Raw genomic sequence first — 14,263 nt, 5'->3', positions numbered from 1 at the left:
AGAGCACACACACATACGATTGACTTTAATATTTGTCCTCCTTCGTCGTGCTACAAATTTAATTGATGACCCTATTGATGGACATAATTATGTCAACGATAAAACCTGCTTCTTAAGTTGAGCAGTTTTAGACTCTTGAATGCCGTACTATTGACTTTAATGGCGCTGAAGATCTGTGCCGCCAATAGTTGTGCCCAAGGTTAACTGTGCACTAGCCTATTAGCGTACTATTAACAGTGTGTGATCGCTTTTTTTTTTTAATTGAGTCTTCAGTTTGCAATCTATATTCTTAATTATTTGCTAGATGTGTAGCGATCTCTGCCTGCTTGTACAGTTCTTAGCCTCTGTAACTCCTTCTAGTACTATTAACAGATGTCCTATCGTCCTGTCCCTACTTCTTGTCAATGCTTTCCATAATTCCCTTTCCTCGCCGATTCCGTGGAGAACCTACTCATTCCTTACCTTAACAGTCTACCTAATTTTCAACATGCTTCTGTAGCACAACTCAAATGCTTCTTTTCTTTTCTGTTCAAATTCCCCTCCCCCCCTGTTCCATGTTTCTCAGAAATTTGTTCCTCAGATTAAGGTCTATGTCTGATAGTATTAAACTTGTCTTGACCAGGAAATTCCTCTATTGCCAGTGGTAGTTGCTTTTCGTGTCCTCCTTACCCTATTTTGCTATTTTTCTGTCTACGTAGCACAATTCCTGCTACTCCTTATTCTTTCGTCTTTCTTCGATTTATTCTCAGTCCATATTCTATACTTATTAGACTGTTTATGCCATTCAACAGATCTTACTTTTACTTAGGATAGAAATGTCATCTAGGAATATTAACATTGATATCCTTTCACCTTGAGTTTTAATTCCACTCTTGAACCTTCCTTTTAGTTCCATCATTGCTTCTTCGATTAATGGATTAAGCAACAAAGGCGACATATTCCTTCTCCGTCGCACACACTTTTTAATCCACGCACGTCTTTCTTGGTGTTCCACTCTTTTTATTCCCTCTTGATTCTTGTACATATTGTACATTTCTCGACGTTGCCTATAATTTACCCCTATTTGCCTCAGTATTTAGAACAACGTGCACCATTTTACATCATCGAATATTTTTTACAGGCTCACAAATCCTATGAACGTGTCCTGATTTTGCTTCAGTCTTGCTTGCATTATAAATCACAATGCGAAAACTGCCTCTCTCGTGTCTTTACCTTCCCTAAATCCAAACTGATCATCATCTGAAAGGTCCTCAATTTTCTTTTGCGTTCTTATGTTTACTATTATTGTCGGTAACTTGGATGCATGGCCGCGCGGGGTAGTCATGCGGTCTGAGGCGCCCTGTCACAGTCCGTGCGGGTCCCCGTGTCGGACGTTCGATTCCTCCCTCGGGCATGGTATATGCGTTGTCCTTAGAGTAAGTTCGTTTAATTAGTGGTAAGCCTAGGAACCGATGACCTCAGCAGCATGGTCCCATAGAACCTCACCACAAATTTCCAACTTGGACGGATGTGCTGTTAAGTTGGTTATGTGATTCTTGTTGCATTTTTGGCTCTTGCAATCGTCGGTATTGTGTTGCTGTTTTCCCGAAAGTGTGATGGGTGTATCGCCATTTTCATACATTCTACTCGCCATCGTGAATAATCGTTTTGTTGCATCTTCCCACAATGATTTTAGAAATTCTGATTGAATGTCATCTATCGCTGTTGCCCTTTTTGATTGTAAACTTTTCAGAGCTCTTTTAAATTATGACCCTAATACTGGATCCCCTATCTCTGCCCTGACGACTCCTGCTTCTTCTTCTCTTACGTCATTAGATAAGTCCTCCCTCTCATGAAATCCCTCAATGTACTTTTCCCACCTATCTGCTCTTTGCTCTGCATTCAACAGTGGAATTCCTATTGCGTTCTTAAGGTTAAGCCCTTCCTTTTAAAGTTTCCGAAGTTTGTTCTGACTTTCCTGAGTCACTCCTTCCGACAATAATTTCATTTTGGGTTTCTCCACATTTTCACGTAGCCAGTTCGCCTTAGGTTCCCTGCACTTCCAGTTTATTTCATTCCTAAGTAACTTGTGTTGCTGTATTCCTGAATTTTCCTGAACGTTTTTGTACTTCCTCCTTTCATCGATCAACTGAAGTATTCGTTCTGTTACCCAAGGTTTCATCGCAGTTACCTTCCTTGTACCTACGTTTTTCTCTCCAACTCTAGTGTTGGGCTGTGAGATGTCCATTCCTCTCCAAGGTGACTGCCTACTGAGCTACTCATTATCGCAGTATCTATAGCATCAGAGAACCTCAAGCTTACCTTTTAATCATTTAGTAAGTCCGTGTCACACTTCTGTACGTACTGATTCTTCCTGACTGAACTCTTAAACTTCATCACTACTACACTTTTATCTGAGTCTGTCTTTGTACCTCGGTACGTCTTACGATCCATTATAAGATTTCTAAATCTCTGTATAACCATTATGTATCCTAACAGAATTCTTCCTGAATCTCTCAGGCTTTTCCAAGTAAACTTCCCCCTCTTGCGATTCTTGAACAGAGTATTCCCTGTTACCATATGACATTTATTGCAGAGATCAATTAGACTTCATCCTCTCATTCCTACTACAAAGCCCATTTTCTTCCGAAAGATTTTCTTCTACTCTTTCCATACAAACGCATTCAAGTCTCTCATGACTACTACATTTTCATTTCCTTTTACGTACTTAATTACCTGCTCAGTATTCTCATATACATTCTCTATCTCTTCATCTCCTGCCTTCAGCGTCGGCATGTGTATATGAGCTATTGTTGTCAGCGTCGATTTGTTGTCGATTTTCATGAGAGCAACACTAACACTGAACTGTTCATAGTAACTCACTCTCTGTCTTCATTATGAATCTTACGCCTGTCACTGCTTTTCCTGCAGCTGTTGAAATTACCTAGAGTCATGTGACCAGAAATCCCTATCTTCTTTCCATTTCGCTTCACTATGCCTGCTTCAAAATCGCAATCTCCTATGGAACCTTTCCACCTCTTCTTTTTTTTTCACAGATCTTACAGCGGCTGTAGTTCATCGGGTATAACACGACAAAAGTCTCCGTTACGCACATATTCGTGCTTCAGCTGTCTCCATAGATTCCTTCTCTCCTCGTTCCCATGGTTTCCTAGGTAGTCCTCATCCTTAACTTTCAGAAGGGACAAATACAAGTATTTTGAAAGGTTAGTTTTCCTCCTGCTTCTATCTAAGATGTCCATATCGAAGTAGTCTGTGTCGTTCAGTGCAGTTTGTAATAACTTTTACCAGTTACATTCCTTCCACTATTGCATTTATTCTCAATATGATGCAGTCGTGACTCTTCACAGCTTCTTCTCGTTGCAGCAAACTTCAGACTTTGCAATTTTCTCTTTTGCTTTTTTATGACGTATGGAGAGTGATTCATTCAAAACGAATTGACGATGTACATTGCAAAAATTGCTATAGAATTTAAGAAAAGCCAGTTCTTAATGAACATGAAACACGGTTACAATTGAGAATAAACACTAACCATTGCTATTATGTGCGTACAATTTGTGAGTATTTTATAAACTTACCGTCGAAGTAGCCTTGCGTGAGGTCCTCGCCGAAGATTCCTTTGTCGTCAAGGCACGAATCCTTGCGCCAGGATACCAGGGGGTCCATGCCGGTCAGCTTTCCTGACCGCTGGGCTTGGTAGAATAGCAGCGACTTATAGATAACCTCGGTGTAGTTGTATGTCGCACCTGTAAAAGATATGAAAGTTGTTGTTAGGATGAAAGTATCTTCTTAGCCTTAGCTGTACTAACGTTACGCTAAACGACTCTGCGACTTTTCCCGCTCTGAAGAACTGGATATCACACATACCCTACACAGTGGGGGTATTTATATGATACAGGGTAGTTGTTTGGTAAAAATATACACAGCTCCGCCATTTCAAAAAATTTATTTAGATTATCTGTTTCTTTTATCTATCTCTCTTCATTTCTCTGAAAAATATAGGCCAAAACTCTGCAGTGGATAATACCACATTATATCCTTTTCCTGAAGACAGGAACTTGGTGAGTATGGATGGATGCAGACCCAGTTTTCCATGCAAGCAAGCAGAAAGTTGTGGAACGGAAATATCGTAGTTACTGTCCTGATGACAGCTTATAGTGTGTGTAGTGCATGCAGTGATTGGTGTTGAGAAATGAATGAACTGTATAGCACTAGCCTTTTACATTATTAAATAACTTCTTTGCAAGAACATAATTGTACACTATCAATAAACCTAATGAGGTTACATAGTTTTTAAACTGGCCTGGTATCCGGAAGGGTGGACGCTCTAATCCTAATTCCACCACTGTTATTTAGGTTTCCGTGATTTTCCTAAAATTCTTAAGTCATATACAGGAATCATTCCTACTACTGTATAAGGCTACCGCTGTCTGTCCGTCGAGTCCTGTAAACGACAGTGTGTATGAATTCTGATTTTTCTTCTTAAGCTCTAATACCACTACATGTGCCGTATTTATGTTTACACGATCCATGGATGAAAGAATATCACAACAGGTTTTTTTGATTAGCGATCTGACCAGTCAAGTTCCTTATTACCCTATTTATAAACATCATTATATTCTTGCAATCAATCCCTTTTCGTCTAAGATTTCCGGTCGCATGTTATTAGTCTTCCACAACATTGACCTCCGGCGATATATGTAGACGAATAAATGAGTTTGTCGGTACTTTTTGGAAGCGTATGTATTTTGATTTGATGTGACTTACCACATGCAACAGTTAGCCAACATTTAGTATAGTAGGCCTACTTCTGTTTATCTTGTTTTGTACCACGTTGCACCAGAGTTACGTGTTTCTAATCTATGGATCTCTAAGCCCGTGAGGTAAGCTGAAATCTTTGTAAAATCGTTAGTGATTTTTATTAATTTCAATTAGTAACATAGTAGAGTGCCCTTCGGCTATTCAAAGAAGATACAAACCCCACTGAGGCGGTCCTGCGCAGATGGGGACGCAACGTTGGGATTCAGCATAATATTCATCCGACCATGGCATAATAACCCAGAGTATTTTAATAAATGCCATACTTCAGACCGGGAAAGTTTCTATTTTACATAATTAACACGTTACTAGGTGGTAGTTCAGCCACATGCAGTATATCTAAATAAAACCTTTTGAAAGTCACTCACTGAACAGAATATACAAATTCGTTTAAGTAGGGAAAAGAATAGCTAGAACATTTGATGTCGAGTGTTGTACATTGAGAATGCAGATCCTAATAACACATGATGTTTCCTCGTCGGTGCTTGAATCTAGTGACCGATTTTAGAATCATATGAAGGAATACACCCTACGGGCCGCCTCAAGCAGTTTCGGTACTTTCTACTATTTTTGTCGTTGCGAGACATAACGTTATGTTTTGTGCACCATTTGCAAATATTTTGAATTCAAAAGATCTTATTGCTATGTATCATATTAAAGTTATTTTAAAGATATTTCTAATTCTGCTCTCACAAAGTCTTATGGCAAGTAAAATTCCGTATACATTTAAAACAAGTCTGGAACCGCGCGACCACTACGGTCGCAGGTTCAAATCCTGCCTCGGGCATGGATGTGTGTGATGTCCTTAGGTTATTCAGGTTTAAGTAGTTCGAAGTTCTAGGGGACTAATGACCTCAGCAGTTAAGTCCCACAGTGCTCAGAGCCATTTAAACCATAGGGGACTAATGACCTCAGCAATTAAGTCCCACAGTGCTCAGAGCCATTTGAACCATTTTTTGTTCTCGCCAACGCACATTCCGCCTCGGGATAAGAGGAGTTATGTTTTATACAGAGGCAAAAAAATGGCTCTGAGCACTATGGGACTTAAAATCTGAAGCCATCAGTCCCCTAGAACTTAGAACTACTTAAATCTGACTAACCTATGGACATCACACACATCCATGCCCGAGGCAGGATTCGAACCTGCGACAGTAGCGATCGCACGGTTCCAGACTGAAGCGCCTAGAACAGCTCGGCCACACTGGCCGGCTATTCAGAGACATATAGCCAGTTATTATTAACTAAGTTTGTGAGTCGAAGAGGAAAGCAAATGACCACTAATGCTCAAGGTACCCTTAGTCATACACCACACGATGGTTTAAGTAGTATGTACACAGGTGTAGATGTCTCTATGTTAGAACTGGTAATGCACACTGTACTACAGGTAAGCTGTACTACGTTCGAATATTGAACCTTCCTGGCAGATTAAAAGTATGTACCGGATTGAGACTCGAAATCAGGACCATTCGCCTTTCGCGCGAAAGTCTTCTACCGACTGAGCTACCCAAACACGGCCAGCGCCCCGTCCTCACATCTTGTCTTCTGCCGGTTGTGAGTTAACGAGCGGATGTTCGAGTCCTCCCTCGGCCATGGGTGTGTGTGTTTGTCCTTAGTATAATTTAGGTTAAGTAGTGTGTAAGCTTAGGGACTGATGACCTTTGCAGTTAAGTTCCGTAAGATTTCACACACATTTGAACATTTGAGTTAACGAGCATTTCACTCTCATTTAAGTATATGGCCGAAAGAGTCTACCTTCAGGAGTAGTGAAACGAACCCTATCGTCCAGGACAGCGTGCCACAAAGGACGCAGATTCACCAAGAGATGGGTAAACTCACAGGTGTCTATTGTCTACTGAGGCCTAAGCGCTGTAGTGTGCGAGTGAGACATACGAGAACCTACGTCATAGGGAAACCAAGTAGAAGCCTTTTGTGGCCAAGGAGACGTAGCATTGTTGAATGTGGTGGACCTAAGCTCGGCCATAAAGGGAAACATTTAAGAAAACTATTTAATTCTGTAGTAATGCAGGGAATCAAGCCACAGTAATTTTAATCTGCCATCCTCCATAAATTTTCATGGTGAGCCCAGTAAAACTTGAATGTTGATCATGTCTATAATAGTTTAGGATTTACTGTTAAAGTGCAATTAACAAGTTCAGCAACAAAGACCTGAATGCTAAAATCTGACCTCTTTAGTCGATCTTAGTGATAGACATTTCATATAGAAGCGCGTCATTAAAATGACAAATGTTGGGAACAACTACTCTGTCACTCTGTTTGTTTACAATATAAAGCAAATTTGAATTATCAGTTTTTCAGATAACCGTTAGATCATCTTTTCCACCACACAAAACACATTGAATGAAGACAGCATGACGCCTTATTCAATCATTAGGTAATAGAAGATTTATTGTAAAATTTAGTGCATAATAGTTACTTTTTTTTCTTTATTTATTCATCATAAAGCACATTCATGTAGGCTACTGGCTGTGGCATTCAAAGCAAAGAACGAAATTATATTGTTTTTATGTAAAAGAATTTAAAGTTTATTAGGTAATGGATATTATTGTTACTTTATTTAGAACGTGAAAGTGGTCAAGCTATGATTATTTTAATATGTTAAAATGTAAAATAATGTAGAATCAGCTGTTATTCATTAACGTAAATGCTGTGCTAAGTATGATTTTAATCTACGCTGAGATGTTAGTCCATGTTAGTCCATGTTAGTCGTTCCGGAACATTGTAGCGTCAAAATTGTACTAAGATACGTATTTCTTTGTCTAGTTAACTCGAATAAAATAAATAAAGATTGTAGTCAAACAGTTACTCGGTTATTAATGTAGTTACAAAATATCTAAGTTAATGAGTGAATTACATTTCTAAAACATTTTTTCAGTTGTACATTCGTCATTCGAAATTTCTCCTCTCGATTACGTACACCGGCGGTTGTGCCAATAAAATTACCTGCAGTATTTCAAAGTTTATTTATGACAACGTTTACGACATTTCTTATTTCGTGACTTTTGAAATAGTAGATGAAACAAGTCATATTCTTTTACCAATCCGCCACCTCTCTCGGTTCATCGTATTGCGACTGAGCAACTGATATACTCAACTTCAGTAAGCTTCACGTATTATCACATGATGCTCTGAGACATATGAGTTTATGGAGAGCTTCTATATCTCCTGTTACATCTACATGACTGCTCAGCAAATTATAGTTTAGTACTTGGCAGAGGGTTTATCGAACCACATGTATGTTATTTCTCTACCGTTCCATTCTCTAACAGTAAGTAGAAAAAACGAACACCTAAATCTTTCCGTGCAACCTCTGATTTCTTTCCACTTATGAAAGAAATGGTTCGTAATTGAATTTTCATCAAAATATCTAGCCGCAAGGAAAAAAGCCTTTGTTTTAATGACTGCCAGCCCAACTGTCTTGCACTCTCTCTCTCTCCCTTTCTGCGCGATGATGCAAAACGAAATCCCTTCTTTGAACGTTTCCGATATTCTCCGTCAGTGCTCTCTGGAAATTATACCATATACTAATACTCCAGAAGAGGACGGACCAGAGTATTTTCGTTTACATGTAGCTGATGTGTGAAAGAAGCTAGGATTTATATCTAGTTTTCGTCCTCTCTCAAAATATTTTTAAACACTAAATGCACTGTTTGTTGTGCACTGCGTAGCGCATGACGAACGCTAGAACAGTAAATTAGCTACCATCATAAGTGCACGAACAGCAAGAGTTTTTGACAGGCTCAGAAGCAAGAACATTTCCATAAGTACCCATGACATTAAGAGCACAGTGGTTTATGTGATAATCTGTTGTACCTGTATAAGACAGCCAACACGGAAGACGCTAAAACACAGGGCACGTAAGCGATTACGCGCTCTGCTAAACATCGGCAGGGAGAGGTGCGCTGACGAACAACCAGAGGTCATCCACCCTGTACAGCCGGCTTCATACGAAACGTGAATGTGGCCGTGCAAGTTCGCGATGACGTGGACGTAGCTTCCAGGAACGTCCCACAAAAGCCTTTTCAAAGAACTGCGTATACATGCTACGGCTTCTCAGGAAATTTGTCTGAGGTAATATATCTCTTTTTCAAATCAAGAACCCGGTTCACAGAATCAAAAGCGGATAACAGAATAACCCTTGTAAAAACTACGTTTCAGGACGGTGTCCATAATTCACGAAATAACCTTTCAACATCTCTGCCAACAAATCCAGAAAGATTCGTCACTACAGCATTCTTATAGTAATCGAGAAAGACTGAAGTCTGTAAAACTGATTACCTATAATCCTGGCCGTAATGAATACACAGGTACCATAAGTTCAGTGTCATAAGATTCGACAGCTACTAAATAAATAAAACACTCTTATAAAAAGAAATTATTCCAGTTAAATGCTTAATACTGAAAGGCTCGGAAAGAGGTGTAAAAAGTGCAGACAGAAACATATTGAACCGTCTTCAAGCGAAATTAAAGCTACTAATAGACATTATCAACTCGCGATAATCGAACCATTAATATCTTGATATACATGGAAGAGACAAAGAAACCGGTACAACCGCGTAATATCATGTAGGACCCCAGCTAGCACAAATAAGTGCACAATACGACGTGGCATCGACTAGAGTAATGTCTCAAGTACTGCTGGAGGTAACTAACACCATGAATTCTGCAGGGCTGTCTAAATATCCGTAAGAATTGAAGGGGGTGGAGAGCTCTTCCGAACAGCACGTTGCAAGGCACTCCAGATGTGCTCAATAACGTTCATTACTGTGGAATCAGCTGCCCACTGGAAGTCTTAAAATTCAGAAGTGTGTTCCTGGAGCCACTCCGTAGCAATTCTGAAAGTGTGAGGTGTCGCATTGTGCTGCTGGAATTGACCAGGTCTGTCGGAATGCACAATTGTCATGAATGGATGCAGGTGCTAAGATAGGATGCTTACGTACGTTTCACATGTCAGAGTCGTATCTAGACACTCAGGAGTCCCAAATCACTCCAACTGCACACGTACCACACCACTACAGAGCATCCGCTAGTTTGAACAGTGTCCTCATGACAAGCAGGGTTCGTGGATTCATGAGCTTGTCTCCATACCCGTACACGTCCATCCGCTCGATACAATTTGAAACGTGACTCGCCCGACCAGACAACATGTTTTCAGTCAACAACAGTCAAATATTGGTGCTGACGGGCCCAGGCGAGGCGTAAAGGTTTGTCTCACGCAGTCATCAAGGGTACACGAGTGGGCCTTAGGCTCCGAAAATCCATAACGATGATGTTTCCTCGAATGATTCGCACTCTGACACTTGTTGATGGACCAACACTGAAATCCGCAGCAGTTTGCGATAGATTTGCTCTTCTATCATGTTGAACGGTTCTCTTCAATCGCCGTTGGTCCCGTTCTTGCAGAGTCTTTTTCCGGCGGCAGCGATGTCGGAGATTTGATGATTTAACGAATTCGTGATATTCAGGGTACACTCGCTAAATTGACATACGGTAAAATCCCCACTTCATCCCTATCTCGAAGACGCTGTGACCCAGAACACGTGCATGGACTATAAGACGACGTTAAAACTCACTTAAATCTTGATAGCCTGCCATTGTAGCAGCAGTAACCGATCAAACAACTGCGCCAGACACTTGTTGTGTTATATGAGCGTTGCCGATCGGAAGGCCATATTCTGCCTGTTTAGATATCTCTGTATTTGAACACACATGTCTATACCAGTTTGTTTGGCACTTTAGTGTATATCTTACGTTGGAGAGAGCCTCTTTCATGGAAGTAGGACTGTGGCACCTATTTATCTTTGTAATACATAATACTTAAAACCTACGTAAGGTATACTATAGAAACAGAAAAAAAAACAGTACACAGATGGTCAGCATGATGGTGTATAAAAAAAAAAGCACACCGTTAATCAATCACTGTGAGAAAACGTGAGAGATCGAAAGTGTTTATGTATATGTATTTAGTAACTTAAAATTAATTAGTTTTGTATACAAATCGACACATTCCACTTGGCGGGGGAATATCACAAATGAGTCCACGAAACACTAAACATTTTACAACAGCTTCGAGTATAACATAGCGAGAGAACAGATACATAAGTAACTTACCGTATGCGACGCCGACCAACGTCAGCAGTGATAGAGCAATGAAACGAGCCATGATTGTAACCTAACTCAAAAACGACCCGAGAGGGCCCGTATATATATTCACTTATTGGCGGTTCCGTGTAACGATCCATATTTGTTAACACAGAGCACTTTGTTAGTGAACACATGTGTTTACCGTATCTAGCGCCAATTCGCTTTGTCACATGCGTGGTTATGGCCACCGCTACATTCATCGGAATGCTGTGTTCATAATACAGGCAGGTGGGAGGCGGCAGTTATATAACATGTTTGTTTTGGACGCATAGCACCCACAAGGCGGCTTCCGAGAACCACATCATCAGACCACACCTCTCTAGCACGACACTGCACAGTGTGTTTCGTGTTCCTTTGCGGCTCTTGTTCTCTGCTCTTCAGTTGGACATTCTTGTCACGCCACAAGCGAATGCTGACGCTGTTGCGTGAGTGTGTCAGAGGGCCGTCTGCGCACGCAGGTGACGTCAGCTGGAGACAGTAGTGGGTGGTGCCGGTAACGGCTGTCCCAAAGCCACGGCTGATCTCTGCAGAGGCTGCCAACTGGAGGCGGCAACCAGTCACACTCCTGTAACACGAGGCCTCTAAACCAACTGTGTGTGTGACCCACTGGTTCCCAGTTTCGAACCACTATGTTAATTATTTACAACTTAAGGTTTTGTGTCTTGTATTCGAAGTCCTGTTTTAATCAGCCAGTATATTAATATTGCTCTTACTCCTGGCATTTTTTTCTAGTAACATTCCTTGTGACAACGTAATGTCTGCTGTTATCTGCATTGCTGCCAGAAATCAGCTGTGATGTTTGCAGTCAGTGCGACTATGCAATGTATGCAACAATAGGTGATGACCTTGTTACAACCGAAGCGCAAACTGAAGACAAAATTGCAAATGAAGTGAAGAATCAGGGCCACAATGACCATGGAGTGAGCGAAGGACATGAAGAAGAAGGAGAAGAAAGAAGTGAAGAGTCTGTTCCTACTATGAGCGACGCTGTAGAAGCCATTAGAACTGTGAGCATGTTCTAAGAAGATAGATGACAGAGCACTGAAATTCCAGTTGAAATAATGAACATAGAATGTAATTTAGAATGTGTGTGTTGGACAAACACACACCAGATTAAAATGACTAATTACCTCACTCTTGAGTAAAGAAGCCTGGTGAGTACTCGACAAATTGCTGTATATACTGTATTCATGTAAGCTTAAGAGTGAATACTGTATGTAAAATAAAACAAGGCTAAACAAATTTGTTCTTTTCCATTTTGCACCACAACAGACTGGAAATAAGAATCTCGGTTACAACGAAACTTGTTTGTAAGAACGTAATTATCAACTTCCTTTAAATGTGGCTATAGCCGGGGTCCATTGTAAATGGAGAAAAATAGCGCTCTTGTCACACTTCCCTGGGGCACTCGCGACGATACCCTTGTCTCTCATAAACGCTCGCCTTCGAGAACAACATACTGGGTTCTATTACTTAATAAGCTTTCGGGTCACTCCCGTACCTGGGGATGTGTTCCGCATGTTCGTACCTTCGATAACAGTCTGCAGTAAGCCACCGTGTCAAATACATTTCGCAGTCTAGGAATATGGAAGCTGCATGTTGCTCTTCATCCATCGTTCGCAGGATATGATATAAGAAATGGGCAAGCTGAGCTTCACACGAGCGATGCTTTGAAGTCCGCAGCTCGTGGTCGTGCGGTAGCGTTCTCGCTTCCCGTGCCCGGGTTCCCGGGTTCGATTCCCGGCTGGGTCAGGGATTTTCTCTGCATCGTGATGACTGGGTGTTGTGTGATGTCCTTAGGTTAGTAAGGTTTAAGTAGTTCTAAGTTCTAGGGGACTGATGACCACAGATGTTAAGTCTCATAGTGCTCAGAGCCATTTGAACATTTTGATACTTTCAAAAACCGTTCTGCCTCCAGGAAATTTATTATATTCGAACTGAGAAAATGTTCAAGCAGCATTCTTTGTGAAACCGAACTGGATTCCGTCCGGACCTGGTGACATTAGCTTTCAACTCCTTCAGCTGCTCCTCAGCCTCACGGATACCTTTTACCATTCTGAATGGAAACTGTCACAAGGTTCAAAAATACACCTAGTTGAATCTGTACAAGGGAAATTAAATTAAGTGCTAATTACGTGGAACATTTTACTACCGTTTCAAACTAATATCTAAAAACGCCATTGTCACCTTCAAAGCAAATTTTATGCATCTGTAGACATATTCTGTGGTGCTAATGAGAACCGTTGTCTATACAAAGAATGTTCATTCAATATTCTCCACTCAGAATGTTCGATACCACCGCCTATTAAAATGTGATCCTTTTCCATCCGAAACAGTGGTTTCCACCAGATAACTAAAGTTTTAAAATAAAATCTAACTGAGCAAGGCAAACGCAACTTTTTCAACAGCAGAACACATATTTTGCCCGTTCAATTTATATATTGTCTCCATGTGCTAGGAGATACTTGCAAAACACTCAGTCGGTAGTAGAAAATAAGTGAAACGCTTATCAATACGGCGTTTGCTTTCTAAGGACTTCCATCCTCCCCTTCTCCTGGCCTTGGCTCGTCAAAATAGCCTTACTTGCTCCAGATTTTCTGATCTGCACTCCTGTCTCCACAAGCTTGTTATGTGGGATAAGTAGGACTGCCCCTTCGTTCTCGTAATAACCTGAGTTCTTAAATATGAAAACGAACAGTCTTCTCGTGAAGCGGTGTCTCAAAATGAAATTCAGATCTTGTATATGGCGATGAAGTTATTTACAGGTTCATGATGTCTTACTGAGGAATAATTTTTTGAATATGAAACTGAACCGAAATCTCCTTTTTTTATTCAAAATAAAAAAATAAATATGAAAGAGGGAATTTCTTACAGAATATAAATCCTCTTGGCACTAAAAGTGCTCTGTTTTACCAGGAAGAAGCAAAAATCTAAATTCTGTTGCCAGGTTCAAAGTTTGCTTAAGTAGCTGTTGGCCATCTTTATATACCTTGAAATTTACTTCTGACTATAATTTTAGTTTTATTGATTATATTCTTGATCTGTAAACTCTAACCGCAACAGAGGACCTCACTTGAATTTTTCAGTGGTCGAAATTATCTGTGATTATATAAAAATATGAAAGGTTCCATTTCTCAAAAAACAAAAGAAAAAAGAAACAATCGCTGCTTAGCGCCAACCTGTAAAATAATCTCCTCCTATTGTTTGCTTATTCCTTGGGCCATGTATCTTCCAATAGTTAATAATGGATTTCTTGAATTTTAGGGGAATTTAGGCAAACCTTAAA

The 14,263-nt window shown here is 40.4% G+C and overlaps 1 protein-coding gene across 1 annotated transcript in view; it reads right to left on the bottom strand.

Annotated features, from left to right (window-relative positions):
• Positions 1 to 11,028, bottom strand: part of LOC126278364 (endoglucanase A-like) — a 38,275-nt gene extending 27,247 nt beyond the window's left edge. Inside the window, exons 1-2 of the mRNA XM_049978432.1 lie at positions 10,945 to 11,028; positions 3,576 to 3,743 (exon numbers count right to left, since the gene is read on the bottom strand). Coding sequence (XP_049834389.1) covers positions 3,576 to 3,743; positions 10,945 to 10,996 — 220 coding nt within the window. The 5' untranslated portion in view covers positions 10,997 to 11,028. The remainder of the gene's footprint in view (positions 1 to 3,575; positions 3,744 to 10,944) is intronic.
• Between the last annotated feature and the right edge of the window lie 3,235 nt (positions 11,029 to 14,263).

The sequence above is a fragment of the Schistocerca gregaria genome, chromosome 6, assembly GCF_023897955.1.
Source record: "Schistocerca gregaria isolate iqSchGreg1 chromosome 6, iqSchGreg1.2, whole genome shotgun sequence".
In the NCBI taxonomy this organism is placed as follows: domain Eukaryota; kingdom Metazoa; phylum Arthropoda; class Insecta; order Orthoptera; family Acrididae; genus Schistocerca; species Schistocerca gregaria.
Note: the sequence above shows the minus strand (reverse complement) of the source record. Positions and strands in the feature narration are given on the sequence as shown.